Below are 20,603 nucleotides of genomic sequence, written 5' to 3'. Positions count from 1 at the left end.
GAATATTCAATTGATGATTTATTTGGCAATCGAAACTTGTTGAGTGATATTATCGGTTGACAGAAGCTAAATTTAACTTACTGTTGCGTATTTGTTCTTTTCCTCCCTCTCAGCCAAATTCATATATGATCATCTCTTTCCTTTTATTTATTCTTTCATCTTATTTTCTAGTCCGCGGACGCCTCAATCCTTTTTGGATTTCTTTTTATTATTCATTTCACACCAAAATTCTTTTAATAAACATTTTTTCTTATCAAATATCTCGTATTTTGCATTATTTTGAAATTGATGATTGTTCTGATCTCTGCACTCGGGTTTATATGTGGCATGGGCGCCGTACTTGAGGGGTTAAAGAAAAACGACGTGCGGCGGGGTTTGCCCTCACAGGGTGATCGATCAAGGGTTAATGGATTTGTATGAAAATGAAACTTCGGTGGATTCATGTGGATGATAACTCGCAAGTGAATGATATGTATGCAAACCTGAGGATTCTCTGGCTCCTGTCATACTTGACAACCTGATCTTTGATGTGTATCTTATGGCTATTCCGTTGACTAACGGCCAGCAATGCACGATGACCAGGTGGTGCACGATTATGCTCAACTCGATAGTAGCAAGTAACATTACGTGGATAAACACCAGGATAATTCGGTGATTGAAGACGACACGCTCGCGTGTCACATCTGGTGAGTACTCGGTCGCAGTATGTACCGTTTACCAATTCACCACGCCACGTTGCCATTGTACTGTTTCCGTATCGTAAATGTGCTTCGCTACGTTTGAGAAATTTGTATGACAGTTTGAAGTCAAAATTGTATCCGATGCCCTGTGACAGATTGAGGAAAGGACTTTATTGATTCAGTGGAAATGTCGAGTCAATCGGACGGAGTATTACGAGTGACTGAGTTTCGACGGTTTGTTAATTGAATTTAATAGGATTAATGGGATTTGATGGAATCCGGGAAATTACCTGTTCAGATAATCTGGCGAGAAATAAGGTGAGATTAATGGAAGGTGTTTCACTGTAGTATACTGTGTATCCCCAAGCACTTCCACACCACTGGCCACCAGTTGCCGGTCTTCCCTTCTCGCGAATTGTCATGAAACCATCTGGACATCCTTCATTCGTGAAGGAGAGAAATCTTCCGACGGTGAATGTGTCAAATGTTAACTGTAATCCCAGGTAAATTGCATAAACAATGAGAGAAAAACGTGAAATTTTTTAATGGGGTATTTTTAGGTGAATGGCATTTCATGAGTTCATGAAAAAAAAAATCATGAAATTGCAGATCGACATTACCTCAAATGGCCGTGGAACTAAAGTGTCATGGAAATTTCTAAGAAGTGTACCGGCAATTTTAGCCAAAATTTTTTAACAATGATTGGATTATTCGTTACTGGTGAAGAATTTTTGGAAAGGTTTATCGAGGGACAGTTCTCATGAAATTTCAAGAAATTTTGTCAGTAAAAATTCGTGACGTGATGGAAAAATATCACGGAAACTGTGAATTTCAGTGTTTCAATTGAAAATTCAAGTGAGTTGAGTAATTTTTGTTTTCTCTCCTCAATAATTTGGAATTCAAATGAATTTTCGGTTGAAATACCGCGATTTCTCTGAAGTTTTGTTGTAACCAAAAAAAAGTGTCACGTTTTTCAGGCTAAAAATTGCGTGTGTGCAACGCGGGGGATTTTTCCTCTATTCAGATTTTGGCCGAAAAGAATGCAGTGTTCAATATTACGTTCCCTTTTCACCAAAATGTGGGTAATATCTATCAGAACAAAAAGCGAAAACAATTAACAAGCTACTGTAGAATTATCACTTTAATAATTCACCCGTAACCAGGTAAATTATCAAAATAAAACTGATGTGACTGTTTCACGTGACCGCAAATATGGCGCTCTGATTGCTCGAAGCCAGAATTGAGGAGATTATCAGCTATAAGACCTTCAAAATTATCGGATATTTCCCGAATGTTTTGTTGCATAGCAACGAGAGGGATCAGTTTTGCAGACCAAAATGCCGAGCGCGCAGCGCGAGCGCATCTCTGTTCTTGTCCTGAACAGAGAGATGTAAATTCGTCGATTTTATTGCCAGTAATTTGATAATATCACGATCATATTATATACAACAATATTATCCACTGCTTCAATAATGGGTAATATTCTTCAAATCACCTTCCATTACTTTCATAATAAATAATATCTTTCAATGTAATTTTCAATACTTCAATAGTCAATGATACGTCAGCCTAATTTTTAATTACTTTACGGTTTTCTAATAATTTGAACAATAGTATTAAAAACAATATTTTCTGCTGATTTCTGTTCCTGAGAATTACTACTAAATTGTTCATGAAATTTCGTTCCTATCCTGACAGAAACCCGATGATAAGTTGAAGTGAAATTTATTTTCAGAATAAAAGTGGGTGAAATTCGATAGATCCTTCATATAAAAACTACAAAATGAGCCCACCCGCAAGCTAAAAAATTCAAAAATTAAATTTGAATATTTAGGGTCTCCAGAGTCGGGCGAAATGGGACGTTTCGTTATCTTCTCTAATTGTCAATATCTTCATATATAAATAAGATATTGACAAACGGAAAAGATCTCAATACGTCCCAGTTTGCCCGAGCTTTCCCTATAACATTGCCATTCAGTAGCAAATATCTCCGATGCTCATAAAGAATGCCCTGTGAAGTTTCCCCCTGAAAACTCTCACTACCGAACTAATTCCATAATTAGAGGGATGAAATAATTACTAAGACTTAAAATATATATTATTCCCATATTTCCATGTAATATAATACAAGTATCATATATTATCATATTTATCATATTTAAATATATTAATATATATTTTATATATTTTCTGCCGATTTCTGCTCCTGAGTATTACTACTCAACTCTTCATGAAATTTCGTTCCTATTCTGACAGAAACCCGATGATAAGTTGAAGTGAAGTCTATTTTCAGAATAAAAGTGGGTGAAATTCGATAGATTCTTCATATAAAAACTACAAAATGAGCCCCCTCGCAAGTTAAAAAATTCAAAAATTGAATTTGAATATTTAGGGGAGAGTCGGGCGAAATGGGACGTTTCGTTATCTTTTTTAATTGTCAATATCTTCATATATAAATGAAGATATTGGCAAATGGAAAAGATCTCAATACGTTCCATTTTGCCCGAGCCTCTCTTACAATATTGCCATTCAGTAGCAAATATCTCCGATGCTCATAAAGAATGACTAAAGACATTGTCCCTGTGAAGTTTTCCCCTAAAAGCCCTCATTACCGAGATAATTCCACAATTAGATAGTCGTAATATATCTTCATTAATAAAGCGTCAATCAGAACTTCAGAATGATCCCCCAAATTGAGCCCTGACACCCCCGATGAAACGAGCCATTAAAAATTCATTACCTGAACTAAATCCCCAAGATCATCTCCAGCAGCCGTGAAATTCAGGTAGCAAAGGAATGGCAGTCTGTCCTCCCGGGGACGTCTGACTTCAACCTCATACGTCCTCCCAACGTCACCATACAATGTCCTATTGCAGGCTGCAAGAGAAAGGGGAAAAACCCGTGAAAAAAAAATGTCATCGTCCCACCACTGAGAAAGAGAGAAATATTAAAAGTTTAATCACGTGTGCAGTATCTCGGCTCGTCAGATTTGTCTGCGCAGTCGTCCTCGCCGTCGCAGAATTTGTCTTGTGCGACACAGCGTCCGTCGTCGCAACGATACTCGGATGGACGACATCCGATTGTTGTTGATACCACTGTTGTTGATGTACCGGTAACTGTTGTTGCACCAGAGAATACTGTGAAGCCTGGGTAGATTGAGTACCCAGAGGTGTCTTGAAAGCTAGCAGTGGCTGGGGTACTTATGACTGATGATAATGCCGCTAGTGCGGCTGCGATCAGCAACCGCCGGTACACCAACATGCCCCCTCACCCTGATATTCAACACATCAAATTTTTAAGAATTTAGAGAAAATGTGGATTATCACGTGGATTAAACGCAGATCCCGTACATGTGAAAAAATGTAAGAAAGCATAAGGCTATCCCTAAGAAATTGTACACAAAGAAAAAAATCAAGCCAAAATTGACGAGAAAATGGAGTAATAATTACTTAATGATGAAAGATAAAATTCGCTTCTAGACTCTATCACCAATTTTTGGGGATACTGGACGTTAAGGAGAATATTTCTAATTAGTTGCTATTTTTGTCACTGAAATTTGGTGATGCATTCCTAAAAATGAGAGATGGCTCTCTGAAAATCGGCGATTTGGGGAACGTGAGACGACACGTGGATTATTCTTCACATCTGAACAAATGTCATAAGAAAGCATAACGCTATCCCGAAGAAATTATCCACGAAGAAAAAAATCAACGCAAAATTGAAAAGAAAGTAAAGTAGAAATTGCATAATGGTGAAGGGTGAAAATTCATGCCTGAAAATCGAAACTGTGTTTCTCTGCACTATTAAAAATTTTCCTCTGAATTTTCCGTATCAACTCCAGGAAATTTTTATCATGTTTCATTTCCACTATAATTTCAGATCATCTTGTCATTGAAAAATAAAATATTTCATTGATTTTCTGTTCGAATGATCTGAAAATCAATAAAATGTTTGACTTTTCAGTTCAATTATTCCCTGAAAATTCTGAAAAAAACGAGGAAAAATTGAAAATTCATGTTATTTTGTTCTTGAATATTCATGTTCCATTAAAAATTCAATCAAATCATGAAATTTTCATTTCGCTCCCACTGAAAACTCATGAATTTCCTCGAAATCTACTTCAAACCTGAAATTGTATAACCATTTTCCCCCTAAATCGAATTCAATGTCACTCTCATGAGAACTACTACAATATTTTCCATGAAATTTCGAAAAATTCCAAACAGTGTGATATGTCACCAAGTAAAGTCAACAGATGTTGACTTTTCTCCATTATTTCCACTAAGATCCTTGAGAATGAAGTTCTACGTCAATTTCGAATGAAATCATAAAGAGAAATTCTCGACCAATTTCAGAATTATTCATTTCTCAGTGAGAACAAGCGGTGAAACACGATCCGAAAATGTATACAAATTAATTACATCGGATGATGGCAATATCGACGTATGTCCCATGGTCACAAACTTTGAATATTTAAACCGGCAAATTAATGCGAGAATTATCGTGTAGAAGCTGGTTACACACTGGTGTGGACGATCGATCGTTGACCTAAATATTTTCGTCGACACCGGGACGTAACAGAGTAGAGAGAGCTATGGAAACAACCTCTGTGTTTATCATTCAAATGCATTTTAATCATTTAAATGTCATTCACGTGGCGGCCAGCACTCGGTTGTGCAATTATAAATGGACATTTCGCCCGAGTGTATGGGGAGCGCTCACTTGGTCAATATTATGGGGTGCCGGGGCATCTTTAATGTAATGCGACGCTTGGGTTATCGGGAGGGATGAAAATTTCAACGATCAATCGATTCGATAGCTGCACATTGTGCATTTTTGCTTTTGTTTTTTTCCATGGAATGGGAGTTTCTGCGGGCTTTTTGCACGTGGGCGCAATCCACCTCTGGGATACTGCATGGATTGCGAGGAATAGAAAACTGTACGGAGAACAAAGGCCAGAACTGTAAAGTTTACCATTTATTCCAGCAAAAAATATCCCCTGAAGGTGAATAATTCCTCGATATTGCGTAATTATTCATATGCTAGGCTCGCTTCGCTCGCTCCCCCCCCCCATTCTTTTTGGTTATGTTTAGAATATTTGGGTGTTCGTATTTTATATAAAATAGAAATTGATACACTGTTAAAAAGTTGCTCCTGAAATTTCAAATAAAAAATCTTGAAATTTTTAACAATCACTCATTTACACGGAATTTTCATGGATTTAGTTATATACTAGACTCGCTTCACTCGCCAATCGTGAGGGGCGCTTTGCCCCTCGCTCGCTTCACTCGTTCCCCCGGTGTTCGTATTATATAAAATAGAAATTGATATACTGCTAGAAAATTATTCCTGAAATTCCATGTAAAAAATCTTGAAATTTTTAACAATCACTCATTTACACGGAATTTTCATGGATTTAGTTATTGAAAAATCAGCTGAATTCTGGAGTATTGAATGAAATTGCACATTGTGCATTTCGGCTTTTTTTTCCTATGGCATGGGAGTTACTGCGGGCTTTTTACAAGTGGGCGCAATCCACCTCTGGGATACTGCATGGATTGCGAGGAATAAAAAACTGCACGGAGAACAAAGGCAAGAACTGTAAAGTTCACCGTTTATTACAGCAAAAAAAATTTTCTGAATATTCCCTGAATAATTTCTCGATATTGCGTAATTATTCACATATTAGGGGGCTTCGCACGTATGAAATAATCGCATAGAAATTTTCTATATGGATTGCGTGGGGAATTTCTGCAGGATTTTCGTACGGATATTCATCCACATGATAATGAAAATAATTAAATAATTTGACAATTCAAGCGACAATTTAAAAATGCGTATGTACTTGAGACAAGTAATATTTTTCAATCGCTTAATTCTCCCAGGCATCTCAACTCATGTGGCTCGGGAAAGATTGCATGCTTTAAAATATTCTTCTACGCAAGTATGATTTTGGCGCAAATGAACTCACTCAAATCGCGTAGCAGAATCGTCAATCTCCAAGTTTTATTGTTTTCATTATTTTTTTTATGCACTTACAATGTTTCATTATGTAATATATTCATGATGTGACGCGGAACGATAGTGATAAATGAAAATTTATTCGAGTTCCGCGAAGCGCAAACGCTCTGAGATTTAAGCCATTGGGAATATTAGGACATTTTTCTCTCAGTGTGCGGTACGGTAAAATTTCACTTGCATCTGCTCCCATGTCCTAAAAAAATAGTCCACGAAATTTTACTGTATTTTTTATTGAATTATATTAAATTATATTGAATTTCGCTCCACGATTACCTTGAGTATAGTAAAACCTGCCGCGATGTTCTAGATAATTTTTATCCAACTTTTCTCTTCGTGTGGCTTGTGAGACTGCGGCCGGGGGGAAGGGGGTAAAATACTTTCTATTGAACAATTAATGGGCTCTCGACCCTAATCCGCTTTGTTGTTGATTAATGAGAGGGTTGGAAATTACTGGTTCATCCTCTATGATTCGTATTGCGGGAATTGTCTATATTAATTAGTTGAAATATATTTTTCTCAGAAATTCTCACAATTTTTCTATTCATTTACAAAAACTCTAACACTTGAGCCATTAACGATCGTTAATATAAGTGCGATATCAAAGTGACAGAATAAAATGTATTTCTCGTGTGGATTCAATATTTTTGGAAGCGATCGATACAAAGGTATTGAATTATTTTGTGTATTTTAAAAGTGTCAGTGGGGGAATGGAGAAACGGATCATTTCGATATGTTACGTCTGTGCATTGTGTGATCAGGGGACTATCTTGGTAATGCGTGATTTTATGAGAAAATATCAAGAGATTTTCTACAGGCAATCTCCTTTGTTAGGGAATAATCTAACGCCATAAGTTCAAGATCATGGGATATTCGAGGAATAAACCTGAAAATTTAATCAGAACGGCCATTCATTTATCATATCCCATGATGTCCAACTGAATTAGTCGTTCTCAACTATTCAGTGCAACAAAGTAAAACAGATGAAGCCCTGCGGGGGCTTCATCTGTTAGACTGTTGGAAAATTACTCTTGAATTTCCACGTAATTATTGCTTGTCTTAGAATTTCGATGAACAAAAACGGTTTTACATTGCGAAAAATATATAATTATGCCAATCAAATTCGTTTCAGACAGAAATGTCCGTCATTTCCGAACGAAATTTCACTACTTCTTGTCTGAAACAAATTTTGTTGGCAGAATTATATTTTTTTCTCAATGTACAGGGATAAATTTTAATAACTTTTTTCGTGCTCCGTTTTCTGCAGTAACGAACGATTTTCCGGGGAGGATACTTGTGGTTGAAATTCTGAGAGAAAGAATAATCCGAATACTTCGCGAGCCTGACTATTATTTGGACATTTCCCTGAAGATGCCCTGCACGCGCGCGAACCTAGCGGTGAATACTCAATAACTTTGAAACTCTCGTGTTATTATGAATGAAACGTCTTGAGATTTTTAACAATGACTAATTTACATGAAATTTTCAAATATGTTGTTATTGAAAAATGAGTTAATTTCTTTAATATTTGACGAATTAATAATTCTCGATCCACACGGAGAAAAAAATTCCAGAAAAATTACTGTGCCAACACGGTAAAATGGGTTCGTTTGGACGGACCCGAAAAATTACGCTGCCAGCACCGGAATATTTGCTGTGGAGTACAAGAATTTTTCACGGTAAATTCGAGAAAAACCGAATTTACCGTGAAAAATTCTTGTAGCGCACGGAAGAAATTCCGGTGCTGGCACGGGAATTTTTCCGGGTCCGTCCAAATGAACCTATTTTACCGTTTCTACCACAGTAATTTATCTGGAATTTTTTTTCTCCGTGCATCCAACAATTAAAATCGTGAAAAATTCAACTAGCCATTGTTCTGAACTCAATCTATTGAAAATTGTATTTGAAAATTCATGTTATCATTGAAATGTCAATACCAGCAATGATAATTCTCATGCACGGAGAGAAATTTTCTAGTAAAATTCTAGTACGAGTACTGAAAAAAATCACAATCCACTGGCTGCGAAAAATTCTAGCGCTGTTAAGGTAAAATTTCTGGGGATTTACTGTGAAATTTTCACACAAATACGAGGAAAAATTCACGTTTTCCGCAATAAAATTTCTAGTGCCGGCACTGGAATTTTTTCCTGGCCGTCACTTTGTGCCTCTTTTTCCGTGCTAATACTAGAATTTTTCTAAAAAATTTCTCTCCATGTGAAACTCATCGAACAATATGATCTTAAATTGAATTCTCTTCTACATAAAAAATTCAAGTGAAGGTGTTGTTATTTTGAAATTATTCTAGTTAATATCGTCAATATATGAGAAAACTGCGATTGTATATATAATATAATCCATGAGAAAATCAAAATCGTGAAAATTCGGCCAACTATTATTCTAAACTCTTAATCTATCGAACATTGTGTTCGAAAATCCATTGAAATATCAATGTCTGCAATGATAATTCTCATATTTAACATGAAAAAGTGAATTTTGTTGAATTTCCAAGATCAATCCGAAATTCCATTGACAAATGTGATCGTAAATTGAGTTCAAATTTACCTAAAAAATTCCAATAAAGCTGTTGTTATTGGAAAATCAGTTAGTTCTTCAATATTTCATAAAACTGCAATGTTCTAATGCATTCACAAATGAAAATCGGGAAAATTCGGCCAACTATTATTCTAAACTCTCAATTTACCGAAAATTGTATTCGAAAATTCAAGTTATCATTAAAATATCAACGTTTGCAATGATAATTCTCATAATTAACATGAAAAAGTGAATTTCGCTGAATTTCCAACATGAATTCAAAATTGAATTCAAACTCACAACATAAAAAATTCAAACAGAGCTATTGCTTCAATTTCAATAAAGTTCCGACAGTGTAGTGCACTGTGTTAGTTAGAAGGCTTAGCTTAGGGAACCTAAACACCGTCGAGTGTGGTCACTAAGTGGAGGGGCGATCACGGGGGAACATCTATGGAAGCAACGATGTTTCACACGCGGAAAGGGAATAGAGCGTTGGGAATAAACTTTTTACTGAATGTAAAAATGTAAAAACTGAAAAGAAAAAACCCGTGGAAACCGAAAGGTAAAGAGTGGAAACAGTGATGAAGGAAAAAAGTAACACAATTGAAATGTATTGGAATACACTCGGAATAGTGATTTTCAATGGGGAATCTAATTGATTTCTTGACATGACTAGCGCCGCTCCGGCTGCACGTGTTGATGTTCTTTCATTATGCCCTTTTCCCTGTCAGATTCGATAGTTTTTTTTCAATTCATTGCTTATAATTATTCTCATCGCAAAAAGCAATAGCAACTGATGACAATAATATGTCCCAATTTATCAGGTGTTGAATTTTCATATTAATAAAGGGAGTATTCAACAATTACGTCACGCGATTAGGGGGGAGGGGTCGCACGGGTTCTCACGTCACGAAGACGTCACGTCACGTAACTTGGTGAAAAGTCAAAGCCGCTTTTTTTGGGGGTAATTGACGTTTTCATTCTCGCCGAAAAATACGCCTTTTTGCCCAATTCCGATTTTCGTGACGGAAAAAAGCCATCAGACATTATACGGACGCGCGTTGAGCATAAATTGGATTTAGCACAACGTAATTCACGTTTAGATTTTTCTGTATGTGGAGTTTATGTAAATGAGAATGAAAAAGGTTGGACCAATTTTTGTCAACATATTGTTAAATATAAGCCATTTAAGGTTTTTCGGTTGAAAAGTCAAAATAATGAAAAAAATTAGAAAATTTATGGGAGAAATTTATAAGTACACGGAGAGAAATTTTTTAGAAAAATTCTAGTGCTAGCACGGGAAAAGAGGCGCAAAGTGACGGCTAGGAAAAAATTCCAGTGCCCGCACTAGAAATTTTATTGGGGAAAACGTGAATTTTCCCCAGTATTTCTGTGAAAATTTCACAGAAATTCCCAGAAATTTTACCAGAAATACCATGAAATTTTACCTTAACAGTACTAGAATTTTTCACAGACGGTGGATTGTGATTTTTTCCAGTACTCGTACTAGAATTTTTCCAGAAAATTTCTCTCCGTGTATGCTGCATCATTGAGAATTCTTGCACATTTTCTTCAGATTTCCGTTTCACGAAAAAAAATAATGAAATTAAGTAGGGAAGTAGTAAACCGAGATAAGTCGATTTATCTCCCAGTTGAGTTTTTGAGGATATTTCCGAACCTAAGGGAGATAGCGAAATTTTCGTAATTACATTTGTTGTAGCACTTAATCGGATCGACAAAAAAGGTTATAATCAGAATTTTACTGTCTCCCTTAGATTCCGAGATATTGATTGAAAACTGGTCAATAGTCAATGAATTTGGATGTTTTTGTAATCCTCCCAAGTTACCCCACTCTCAATTAGGAAAATTTCCATTGCACCGAAAAAAATAATGAACTATTGAGGAAAAACTAGTGGGTGATAAATCAAATCTTTCTTGAGAACACGTATAAGTTTCAGATTTTGTTTCAGATTCCATAAGAAAGTTATTTGCACAAATGATTCGGAAAATTATGAGCTTCGGGGAAATTACGCCCTCACGCGCAGGCGCGTGATTCGACTGTCAGTGAGCATCATGGGAAAGGTATGGGTTGGACCATGGAACTGAGAGAGAGAAAACACTCGACAGGTTTACCAACTCGAGACGCATTTTAATATTACTCCAATAATTAGAATAACATCCAGTAAAAATTATTTGACCCCCGTAGGTGATGAGAAAAAAATCAGTCAATCTGATAAATAAAATCAATATTCAAAAAATGTTCAAATGCACACTTGAACAGTTACGTTTCACCCGCCGGTGATCAACAGACGAAACACCTCAACTAAGCACGAATGTGTGTTGAAAGAATTTGGGGTGAAATAAATAATAAAATTCATTTAATAATAAAATGATTAGTCCCGCCGACTAGGAACCAAGATGACAGAATAACGAGTAAGAAAGAGGTGATCGTATACATGAGGGTAATTGAGAGGGAGGAGAAGAACAAATACGCAACAATATATTGAGCCCGAGCTACATCAATTAATTAATTATTAGAATCGCCTCAGTGCGAATAATACAGGCTGAAATAGTAATTTCCATTGACAAAATGACACATCTACGAATATCCCATTATTTGTCGCCGTCTCTTTATCACTCGCGCCTGGATTGCTTCAACCCGAACAAAAGATTCCTCCTCCAGCATCCTGGCTGTGGTACAATGGCAGCAGGATGAAGGGTTGGGGGTGAGGGGTGTTCCTTCACTTTGGATGTGGCGAGTGGGAGGAATCGTTAGAAATGAAATATGCACGGTTTCCAGGTGATGTCAACTATGTATGCAAAATTATGTCACAGCGAGAAAGAAAATAAACAGAGGGAGAGAAAAAAATGTTTATTGTTGAGAGGCAGAAGTTACGCTTGTCACGATACTCGTGTCACCCACTTGAAAACACTCCCGTATATTTAATTCATTTTTCTGCATTCTTTATCGGTACCTGCACTACATGAAAGGACTAAAATAACAACGTATATCGATTTTTATGGAAACAACATCGAAGAGCATTGGGAGTGGTAGACGTGCTGCATACAAATTCACTTGTTCGAATGTACGGTGGGGGATGCTTGTATACAATACGTGTGGGCTACGCTTGACTTGAAATCCGAGCATTTTTTACTATCACAATGAGAGGATTTTTATTTCTCGCTTTGGAGGGGAAAATCGTGGGATTCAGGATGAAGAAAAATTTCATACACTCTGTTCTTTGAATTCAGATGATGGTTTTTTTTTATTGTTCAATATATTTTACGATTGGTTTTCGGGATTTTGGTCATTTTCAAACAGGGTTTTTCGGCAATCTGACAGTTCGTGATTGAGTGATATCCTAGACTTCAGAATGAAGGCGATTGCATGTGATTACGAAGTTGGTTTCAGGGATTTCGGGAAGATGGGATTTTAATTACTTCAAGTGTCACGCAATATGATTTCAGGACTGTAGTTGGCGTACAGTGATTTTATTCGCAGAGAAAAGGGAGTTTTAATTTTCAGAGACAGGTCACGCTTTTTCATGAATTTCTGGATCAGGTCGCCAGTTGTTGGTGGGACTGGAACCTCAGTAGAATGATCATGTTGTCAGTAATTTTTATCACTAAAATTTAGTGACAGGTTCCTTCACTCAAGGATCGGAAAAAATTGCTGCTAAGTAATTTTAAAAGAAGTTTACAGGAGATTAATCAAAGTTCATTACTGTTTTATTTAAATTTGAAAGCAATTTTTAATTTTCAATTGTAATTAAACTATTAATTCTAAATACCGGAATTTGATTTTTCAATTAATTTAATAATCATCATTCTTGCGACGTTGATCACTGATTTATCAAATATTTGAAAAATGGAAAAATTGTACACTACAGCTGCCTGATTTTGTATGTAATCAAATAATTTTAATTCTCTATTACGATTTTGTTTGTCTCTGCTTTCACTTCCTTTTCTCTGCGATTTAAATCATTGAAAGCTAAATTTGGTGATAGGTTTCTTAAAATTAGAGATGGATCCGTGAAAATTAAAGACATTGCTCTGAACATCATTGATGATTTCCTTGACAATTCGTGAGAATTTTTAATCACGAACCCTGTTAAAATAAGAACCGTTGGGTACTGAAGTCAAAGATCCGGGGATTCTTAAAATAAAACGATTGGGTTCTTAAATTAGCAGCCTTGTCCCTTCTATTTATATGTCTCTCGGGTAAATACACCCATTCTGCAGTTAATCTAACCCTCGTGATCCTTATTCTGACCCATGGAACCTTTACTTCGAAGTCTTAATTTCAAATACCAAATTTTAATCACCAGAAGTCGATTCGGATTTTTGTAATATACTGATATATTAAATTTTTTTCTACCAAGATGGATAGTTTCCCTCAAGTAAATCTGTTCCACTCCATCAAACATTCTCACGTGGAACATATAATTTAGCGGCGGAACAAATTTGTTCTCTCAGTGCCTCCAATTTCACAAATTACAAATGCCCCCAACGGTTCTTATTTTCTGAACTCAGAGTTCTTGATTCCCGTACCATGATTCCGAATTGCAATTCGTGGTAATGAAAACTAGATCCTTTTTTTCTCGGCGAATGTTAGTAAAACCCCAAATAAAAATCGAATTTAAGTTTCAATAAAAGCTTTATGTCGAGCTATTTAAGTAAAGACATCTATTCGATTCAAATGAGGTTTATTTAAATCGAAGAAACCATTTCCCTGAGTGCAGAATCTATAGGAAAATTTTATCCCTCCATTTTCCACGTGAGATTACATGTTTCAGGATGATGATATATCATACATTTTATGGTTTGCGTCAAATGTGAATATTTCAATAGACCATGGCACTCTGTCATAGAATATTCAATGGAATTTTACACGTTAATGAATTTTCCATTTTGCCCATCCAACTTCTATTTGAGAGATAAGGGACATTCTGTTTTGCCTGTTTATTTTCAATGATTCAAGGGAAAAGAACACTTCATATTCTGGTCTCTGTGTCAAATTTTCAATAGTTGCTTTTATTTTGTAAGAGGATTATCAAGTACAGCACACGCTTTACATATTTTAGCATCTGTTCATCATCAAAAGCTCTCTCTGTCAATCCATTGGATGCATTTATGTTCTCTCCAATTTAAAAGATCAACTCGCATGAACTGGAGAGAAATAATTTCCGCACAATTAGAGAATTTTGCAGCAGAGAGTGTCGACTTTTTTTATCGTTTGGCGTTTGTAATGGCTCTGATTATAGAATCCGCAAGAGGATTTTTGTTCCTCTATTTTTTAGGATCCAGTGAGTTGAAAAATTGTGGATTTTGTTCTTTGCATTAAAACTGCCGTTTAATTCTAGCTTCTGTCCATCACTCAAGGCACTCTCTGTCAATTGATGAATTTCAGATCTGTCCAATTTGAATTGAAACGAAATAATTCGCTGAGAAGACGACTTCCCGCGCTAAAGAGATTCGAAGATTTTAGACGATTGACGTCTGTAATTATTTTAATTACAGAATGCACAGGAGGATTTTGTGGCGCTATTTTTAATGGTCCAAGAGGGAGAAAACTCCATGTTTTGCTCTTTGCATTGAACTATTCTTTGCGAAATTTTCAATGGTTCCTTTTATCCTAATAATAAGTAATAGAATATCAAATCGAACGTTAAATTTTACGGAATTCTAGCTCTTCACCGTTACTAATAGTGGTATTGCGAATTGATTCTTCAAATTGCTGAAAAATCAATTCGCAATAATTGGCATGAAATAATTTCTCTAGAATTAGACTTCCCGTACGACAAAGTTTCGAAATTTTCAGACGATTGACGTCTGTAATTACTCTGACTGTTCTATTTTTCATGATCCAAGAAGGAGAACAACTCAATATTTTGTTCTTTGCGTTGAACTTTTCTTTGTCAATTTTTCGATTAGTTCCTGTTATTGGGTAATATGATTATCAAATGGGTTGTCAAATGTTACTGAATTCTAGCTTTCGTTCGTCACTAATCGCTGACCCTGTCAATAAATAAATTTTTATTTTCAGCAATTTGAAGAATCAATTTGCAAAAATCGGAACGAGATAATATCCGCAGACTTTCCGCACAGAAGTTTCGAAATCTTCAGGCGATTGGCGTCTGTAATTACTCAGGGAGCCTAATCTCGAAATGATATCGTACGTTTGACTTCAACGAGGCGCATACGGCCTATAAGGCGTATCACGGAGGCGCATACGACCTACACGGAGCGAAATTTTCTAGAAAAATTCTAGTACGAGTACTGGAAAAAATCACAATCCACTGGCTGTGAAAAATTGAAGTGCTATTGAAGTAAAATTTCTGGGGATTTCTTTGAAATTTTTACAGAAATACGACGAAAAATTCACGTTTTCCCCAATAAAATTTCTAGTGCCTGCACTGGAATTTTTTTCTGGCCGTCACTTTGCGCCTCTTTTCCCGTGCTAGCACTAGAATTTTTCTAAAAAATTTCTCTCCGTATACCGAAATCGAACGCACGATTTCAACTCGAGGGTAGACTTCCTGATTATAGAATGCACAAGAGGATTTTCTTTCTCTATTGTCCATGCTCCAGGGGGGAGGAACGCTCTCCCTACTTTATTCTTTGCATTAAAATTTCTAATAATATTATCAAATTGGACTTCTATATCAATTTTTCAATAGCTGATTTTATCCTGTAATAGAATTCAGTAGCGAAGTGGTAAAACGGTTTAAGTTGACTTATCTCCCAGTTGAGTTTTTGAGGAATATTTCCGAATCTAAGGGAGATAGCGAAATTTACGTAATTATATTTGTTGTAGCTCTCAATCAGCTCTACAAAAAAGGTTATAACAAAAATTTCGCCATCTCCCTTAGATTCGGAAATATTTCTCAAAAACTCAACTGGCAGATGAGTCGACTTGAACCATCTTACCACGTCGCTACTGAGAAACGTCTGGAATATTGAATTTTACTGAATTGTACCTTTTTCCATTACTAAGAACTCCTTTCCGTCAATCTGTAGAATGTATTGTTGCGCTCTCCAATTTCAACAACTAATCCGCAAAAATCGAAACGAGGTAATCTCCTTAAAATTCGACTTTGTGTACTAACGAGTTTTTAAATTTTCAGTTGTTCTACATTTGCAATGACTCTAAGTATAGAATCCACAAGAGGATTTTGTTCCTCTATTTTGCATGATGCAGGCAGATTAACACTATAAACTTTGTTCTTTGCATGGAAATTTCCGGCGTCAATATTCCTGTAGTTAATTTTATCCTGTAATAGAATTATCAACTGGAACATTAAATTTTATTTAATTCTAGCTTCTGTCCATTACCAAGTGTCCATTACCATTACCTTGCTTCTGTCAATCTGTTGAATGTATTTCTGTACTCTCCAATTTGAAGAATTAATTCGCAAGAATCGAAACGAGATGATTTCCCTAAAAGCAGAGGCTTTCTACATCAGAGAATTTTTAAATTTTCAGTCGTTCGATATTTGTAATGACTCTGAGTACATTGTTATAAAAATTTGGCAGAATTTTCCGAAAAAAAACATTACATTCGATTTAAGGGTAAGAAGCCAATGGAATTTCAAGTCTCTCTGAAAATTCAAGTACAATCCCAGTTTCTAAACGGCAGAATGACCATAATTAGACAATTTACATAAATTTTCCAGTGAAAATGAATACTCACTGCCAAATTCCCTTGAATTTTCCGAGAATTTTTTTTAAATTTTTGGAATGTCAGGAATTTTTAAGGAATTCTCTAGAAATTCAAAGGAATCTCCAGTTCAAGAAGAGATTTCTCTGAATTTTCCTGCTTTTTCGTTATTTTTCCCGACATAATTAAACTAAAAATTACACTTCCCCCGGATTTTTCCATGAAATTATGGATTTTCAATGACAAAATCCCTTGAAATATCGGATAAAAAATTCTTAACAGTGCATAGAATCCACAAGAGGACTTTGTTCCTCTATTTTTCATGATCCAAGTGGATGAAAACTACATTTTATTCGTTGCACGGAAATTTTCTGTGTCAATATTTCTATAGTTAATTTTACCCTGTCATAAAATTATCAACTGAAACATTAAATTTGATTGAATTCTAGCTTCTGTCCATTACCAAGATCCCCCTTCCGTCAATCTGTTAAATGTATTTCCATTCTCTCCTATTTAAAGAATCAATTCGCGGGATTCGAAACGAGATAATTCCCCTGAAATTACACATTTTCTGCACCAAAAAGTTTTGGCATTTGTAGTCGATTAATGACTGTAATGACTCTGATTATCGAATCCATGAATGCTCCAAATACCCGGGATATCATTACTTCCATCAATTCACTGAACTAGAAAAATACATTTTCCTGTTTCCTCCTGGGCGATTACATCGATTTAACTCGTCACAGAGTTACGAAAGACTTTCAATAGAATCCAGCTAAATGAGTCCGTAAATAAGTGTTACAAGTATGAATAAACGTAGAGTACGTGGAAAATATTGTTACGCTCCTATATTGACCTAATTTGATTTCAAAAGAATGAATTTCAATTTTCCTGTACGCTGGAAATGCATTTCCTTCAGTTTACCACGGGGTTAATGAATTAATTGGATTACCACTTGTGAATTTCACATTGATTTATCGCTTGGCAACGTGTGGTCAGGGGTATTTATAAATCTATGGAGACTCCGAATGGAAATTATTCTAGCCGATGCCAAATTGCGAATATTTCCAATATTTCAGCTCTATTCATCCGTGCACCAATAAAATTCCACAGTGAATTGGTGGATTGAAATAAATCATCCAATTTGATAGGGATTGTTTTGAAAATATCTCTGGAAATGATAGATTTACTGAAAAATATCAAAATAAATTTTTTTAATTTAACAAAAGGAGAGAAAACGTCATATTTCACGGAAAAAAATACTTGATTCGAGGATATTTGATATCCCAATAAAATTTTCTAGCGAATTCGCTAGGTTTTCTATTGAATCTTTTCATGCGTGAATATCCCACAAATTAATTAATTTATCAGAAATTTCAGGAGTTATTTTCTACCAGTAGAACGCGAATGTCCCAGCAGGCCAACTATTTGGAACATTCACAGTATTTTCTGGGTATTTCATAAATTAGTTATTTGGTCTCACACTTTGACATTTCATTCAAAGGGATAAAATTGACACGTTCAAAGTACATTTTTCCCCCATCGAAATTTATAATGATTTATTTGTACGTTCAGATACCAGGCCCAAGCGTTCAAGCATTGAAACATTCATTTTAGTTCCAAATAAACCACCCAAACGCAAAATTACGCAGAGAAAATCTCAAAGAAATATTCAATAAATTGTATTCCGAATAATTACTCCAATAAACTCCCTAAAAAATTGAGTCTTTCATATTAAGCAATCATTTATACACCAATGACAGTTGGAATTATCTACACTTGTAGTGAAAATGGAACACAACATTCAATTGAATATTCAATAGATTAAGAACTCAGAACAATAGCAGCTGAAGCTTCCACTGCCTTTATTAAATTTTGTTGCATATGAACTTCAAAATTTTGATTTAATTCAATATTCCGGGAATTAATATCCCACAAATTAATTGGTTTATCAGAAATTTTAGGAATTATTTTCTACCAGTATAAAGTGAATGTCCCCGTAGGGAAACTATTTTGAACATTCGCCGTATTTTCTGAGCATCTGATAAATTAGTTATTTGGTGCCAGACTTTGGCATTTCATTGAAGCAAATTGACATTTTCAATTATAGTATATTTCAGGGCGAGTGCCATGGGGTGTTTTACTCGCGTGGAGTTGGCGTCAGAGCCGAAGGCGAGGACTGGCCAACCACGCGAATAAAAAAAACCCCATGGCACTAGCGGTGAACGATATTTTTCCGTAGTGATTTTCCCTTTTACGAGTTTCGGAAAGGGCCAATACCAATCCCCGGACGAGGAAAAGTGAAGATCAGTACGGAAAATTTTTTTCCTTCATCAAAATTTATAATGATTTATTTGTACGTTCATTGTGTGTTCAAATATTGAGATTTCATCTTAGTTCCAAATAAACCACCAAAACGCAAAATTTCGCATCGAAAATCTCAAATATTCAATAAATTCCATTTTGAATGATTACCTCAATAAACTTCTCAAATTCCCTCAAATAGAATATTTAAAAAATAAAGTCTGTTCACGGAGGAACAAATTTAATAGAAAAACCTATCGAATTCGTTAGAAAATTCTATTGAATTTCTATTGAACTGTTCTATTAGTTGTTGGCCGATTCTATTGAAATGTTCAATAGAGAATATTCAGTAGAAAAAGTCAATAGAATTCAATTTTTCTATATAACTTATTCTATTGAGATATTTTCTATAGAATTTTCTCGGCTCAAATTTTCCAAATTTTTTCGTTTCATTTTCTTGATGAGAAGAAAAGAAAACTAGAATGAAAAAAACTTGGAAAATTTGAGTCGAGCAAATTCTAATGAAAATATATGAAAAGAATAAGTTATATAGAAAAATCGACTTCTGTTAACTTTTTCTATTGTCAATAGAATCAGCCAAAAACTAATAGAAAGTTTAATAGAAATTCGATAGAATTTTCTAACGAATTCGATGCGTTTTTCTATTAAATTTTTTCGTGCGTGTTACGTTGAGCACTCATTCGTAGCTCAATCAGAGTTGGAATTATTTTCACCCATATTGAAAATGGAACACAACATTCAATTGAATTTTATTTTGAAAGATTTAATTGAGTTGAAATCAAAATTTTAATTTCATTGACCATTCCAAAAATTAATAACCCACAGATTAATTATTTTATCAGAAATTTCAGGAGTTATTTTCTACCAATATAAAGTGAATGTCTCAGCAGTTGAACGATATTGAACATTCACCGTATTGTATGAGTATCTAATAAATTAGTTGTCATTCACTTCATTTAGTTCATTCAGAGGGACAAATTACCACGTTCACTGTAAATTTTTCCCCCATCAAAATTTATCTCATTGTTCGTTCGCGCCTTACTACATGCAATTTTTTTTTAACATCTTCGGAGCATTTTTTGTAAGATCTTTGGAAAACAATTTTTTTTGGAAATCTGTGTCGGAAGATATTCGAAAGACAGAAATTTTTCTACGCGGGCATGCGAAATACCATAAATAAAATCTTGAACAAATATGCAATGAATGAAATTCCGAATAATTACCCCAATAAACTCCCCAAAATCCCCCAAATAGAATATGAAAAACCCCTAATAATCCGATAAATCCCCAAAATTAATGCGACAGGAATCTCCCAATGCGATTAAAACACAATACCCTTAAATCCTCAGCATACGTAACTATTCAACTATCCCTCCCCCCCCCCCCCC

At 35.3% G+C, this 20,603-nt stretch overlaps 1 protein-coding gene across 1 annotated transcript in view; it reads right to left on the bottom strand.

Annotated features, from left to right (window-relative positions):
• The window catches only part of LOC107041000, a 31,762-nt gene that overhangs the window by 7,071 nt on the left and 4,088 nt on the right, over positions 1–20,603 (bottom strand). Inside the window, exons 2-5 of the mRNA XM_015261353.1 lie at positions 3,644–3,952; positions 3,421–3,557; positions 971–1,171; positions 483–826 (exon numbers count right to left, since the gene is read on the bottom strand). Of these exons, the coding sequence (XP_015116839.1) occupies positions 483–826; positions 971–1,171; positions 3,421–3,557; positions 3,644–3,941 (980 nt within the window). The 5' untranslated portion in view covers positions 3,942–3,952. The remainder of the gene's footprint in view (positions 1–482; positions 827–970; positions 1,172–3,420; positions 3,558–3,643; positions 3,953–20,603) is intronic.

Source organism: Diachasma alloeum, unplaced genomic scaffold (genome assembly GCF_001412515.2).
Source record: "Diachasma alloeum isolate Michigan unplaced genomic scaffold, Dall2.0 Dall_scaffold_00179, whole genome shotgun sequence".
NCBI classification, from domain to species: Eukaryota; Metazoa; Arthropoda; class Insecta; order Hymenoptera; family Braconidae; genus Diachasma; species Diachasma alloeum.
This window is presented reverse-complemented; position numbering and strand designations above follow the sequence as displayed.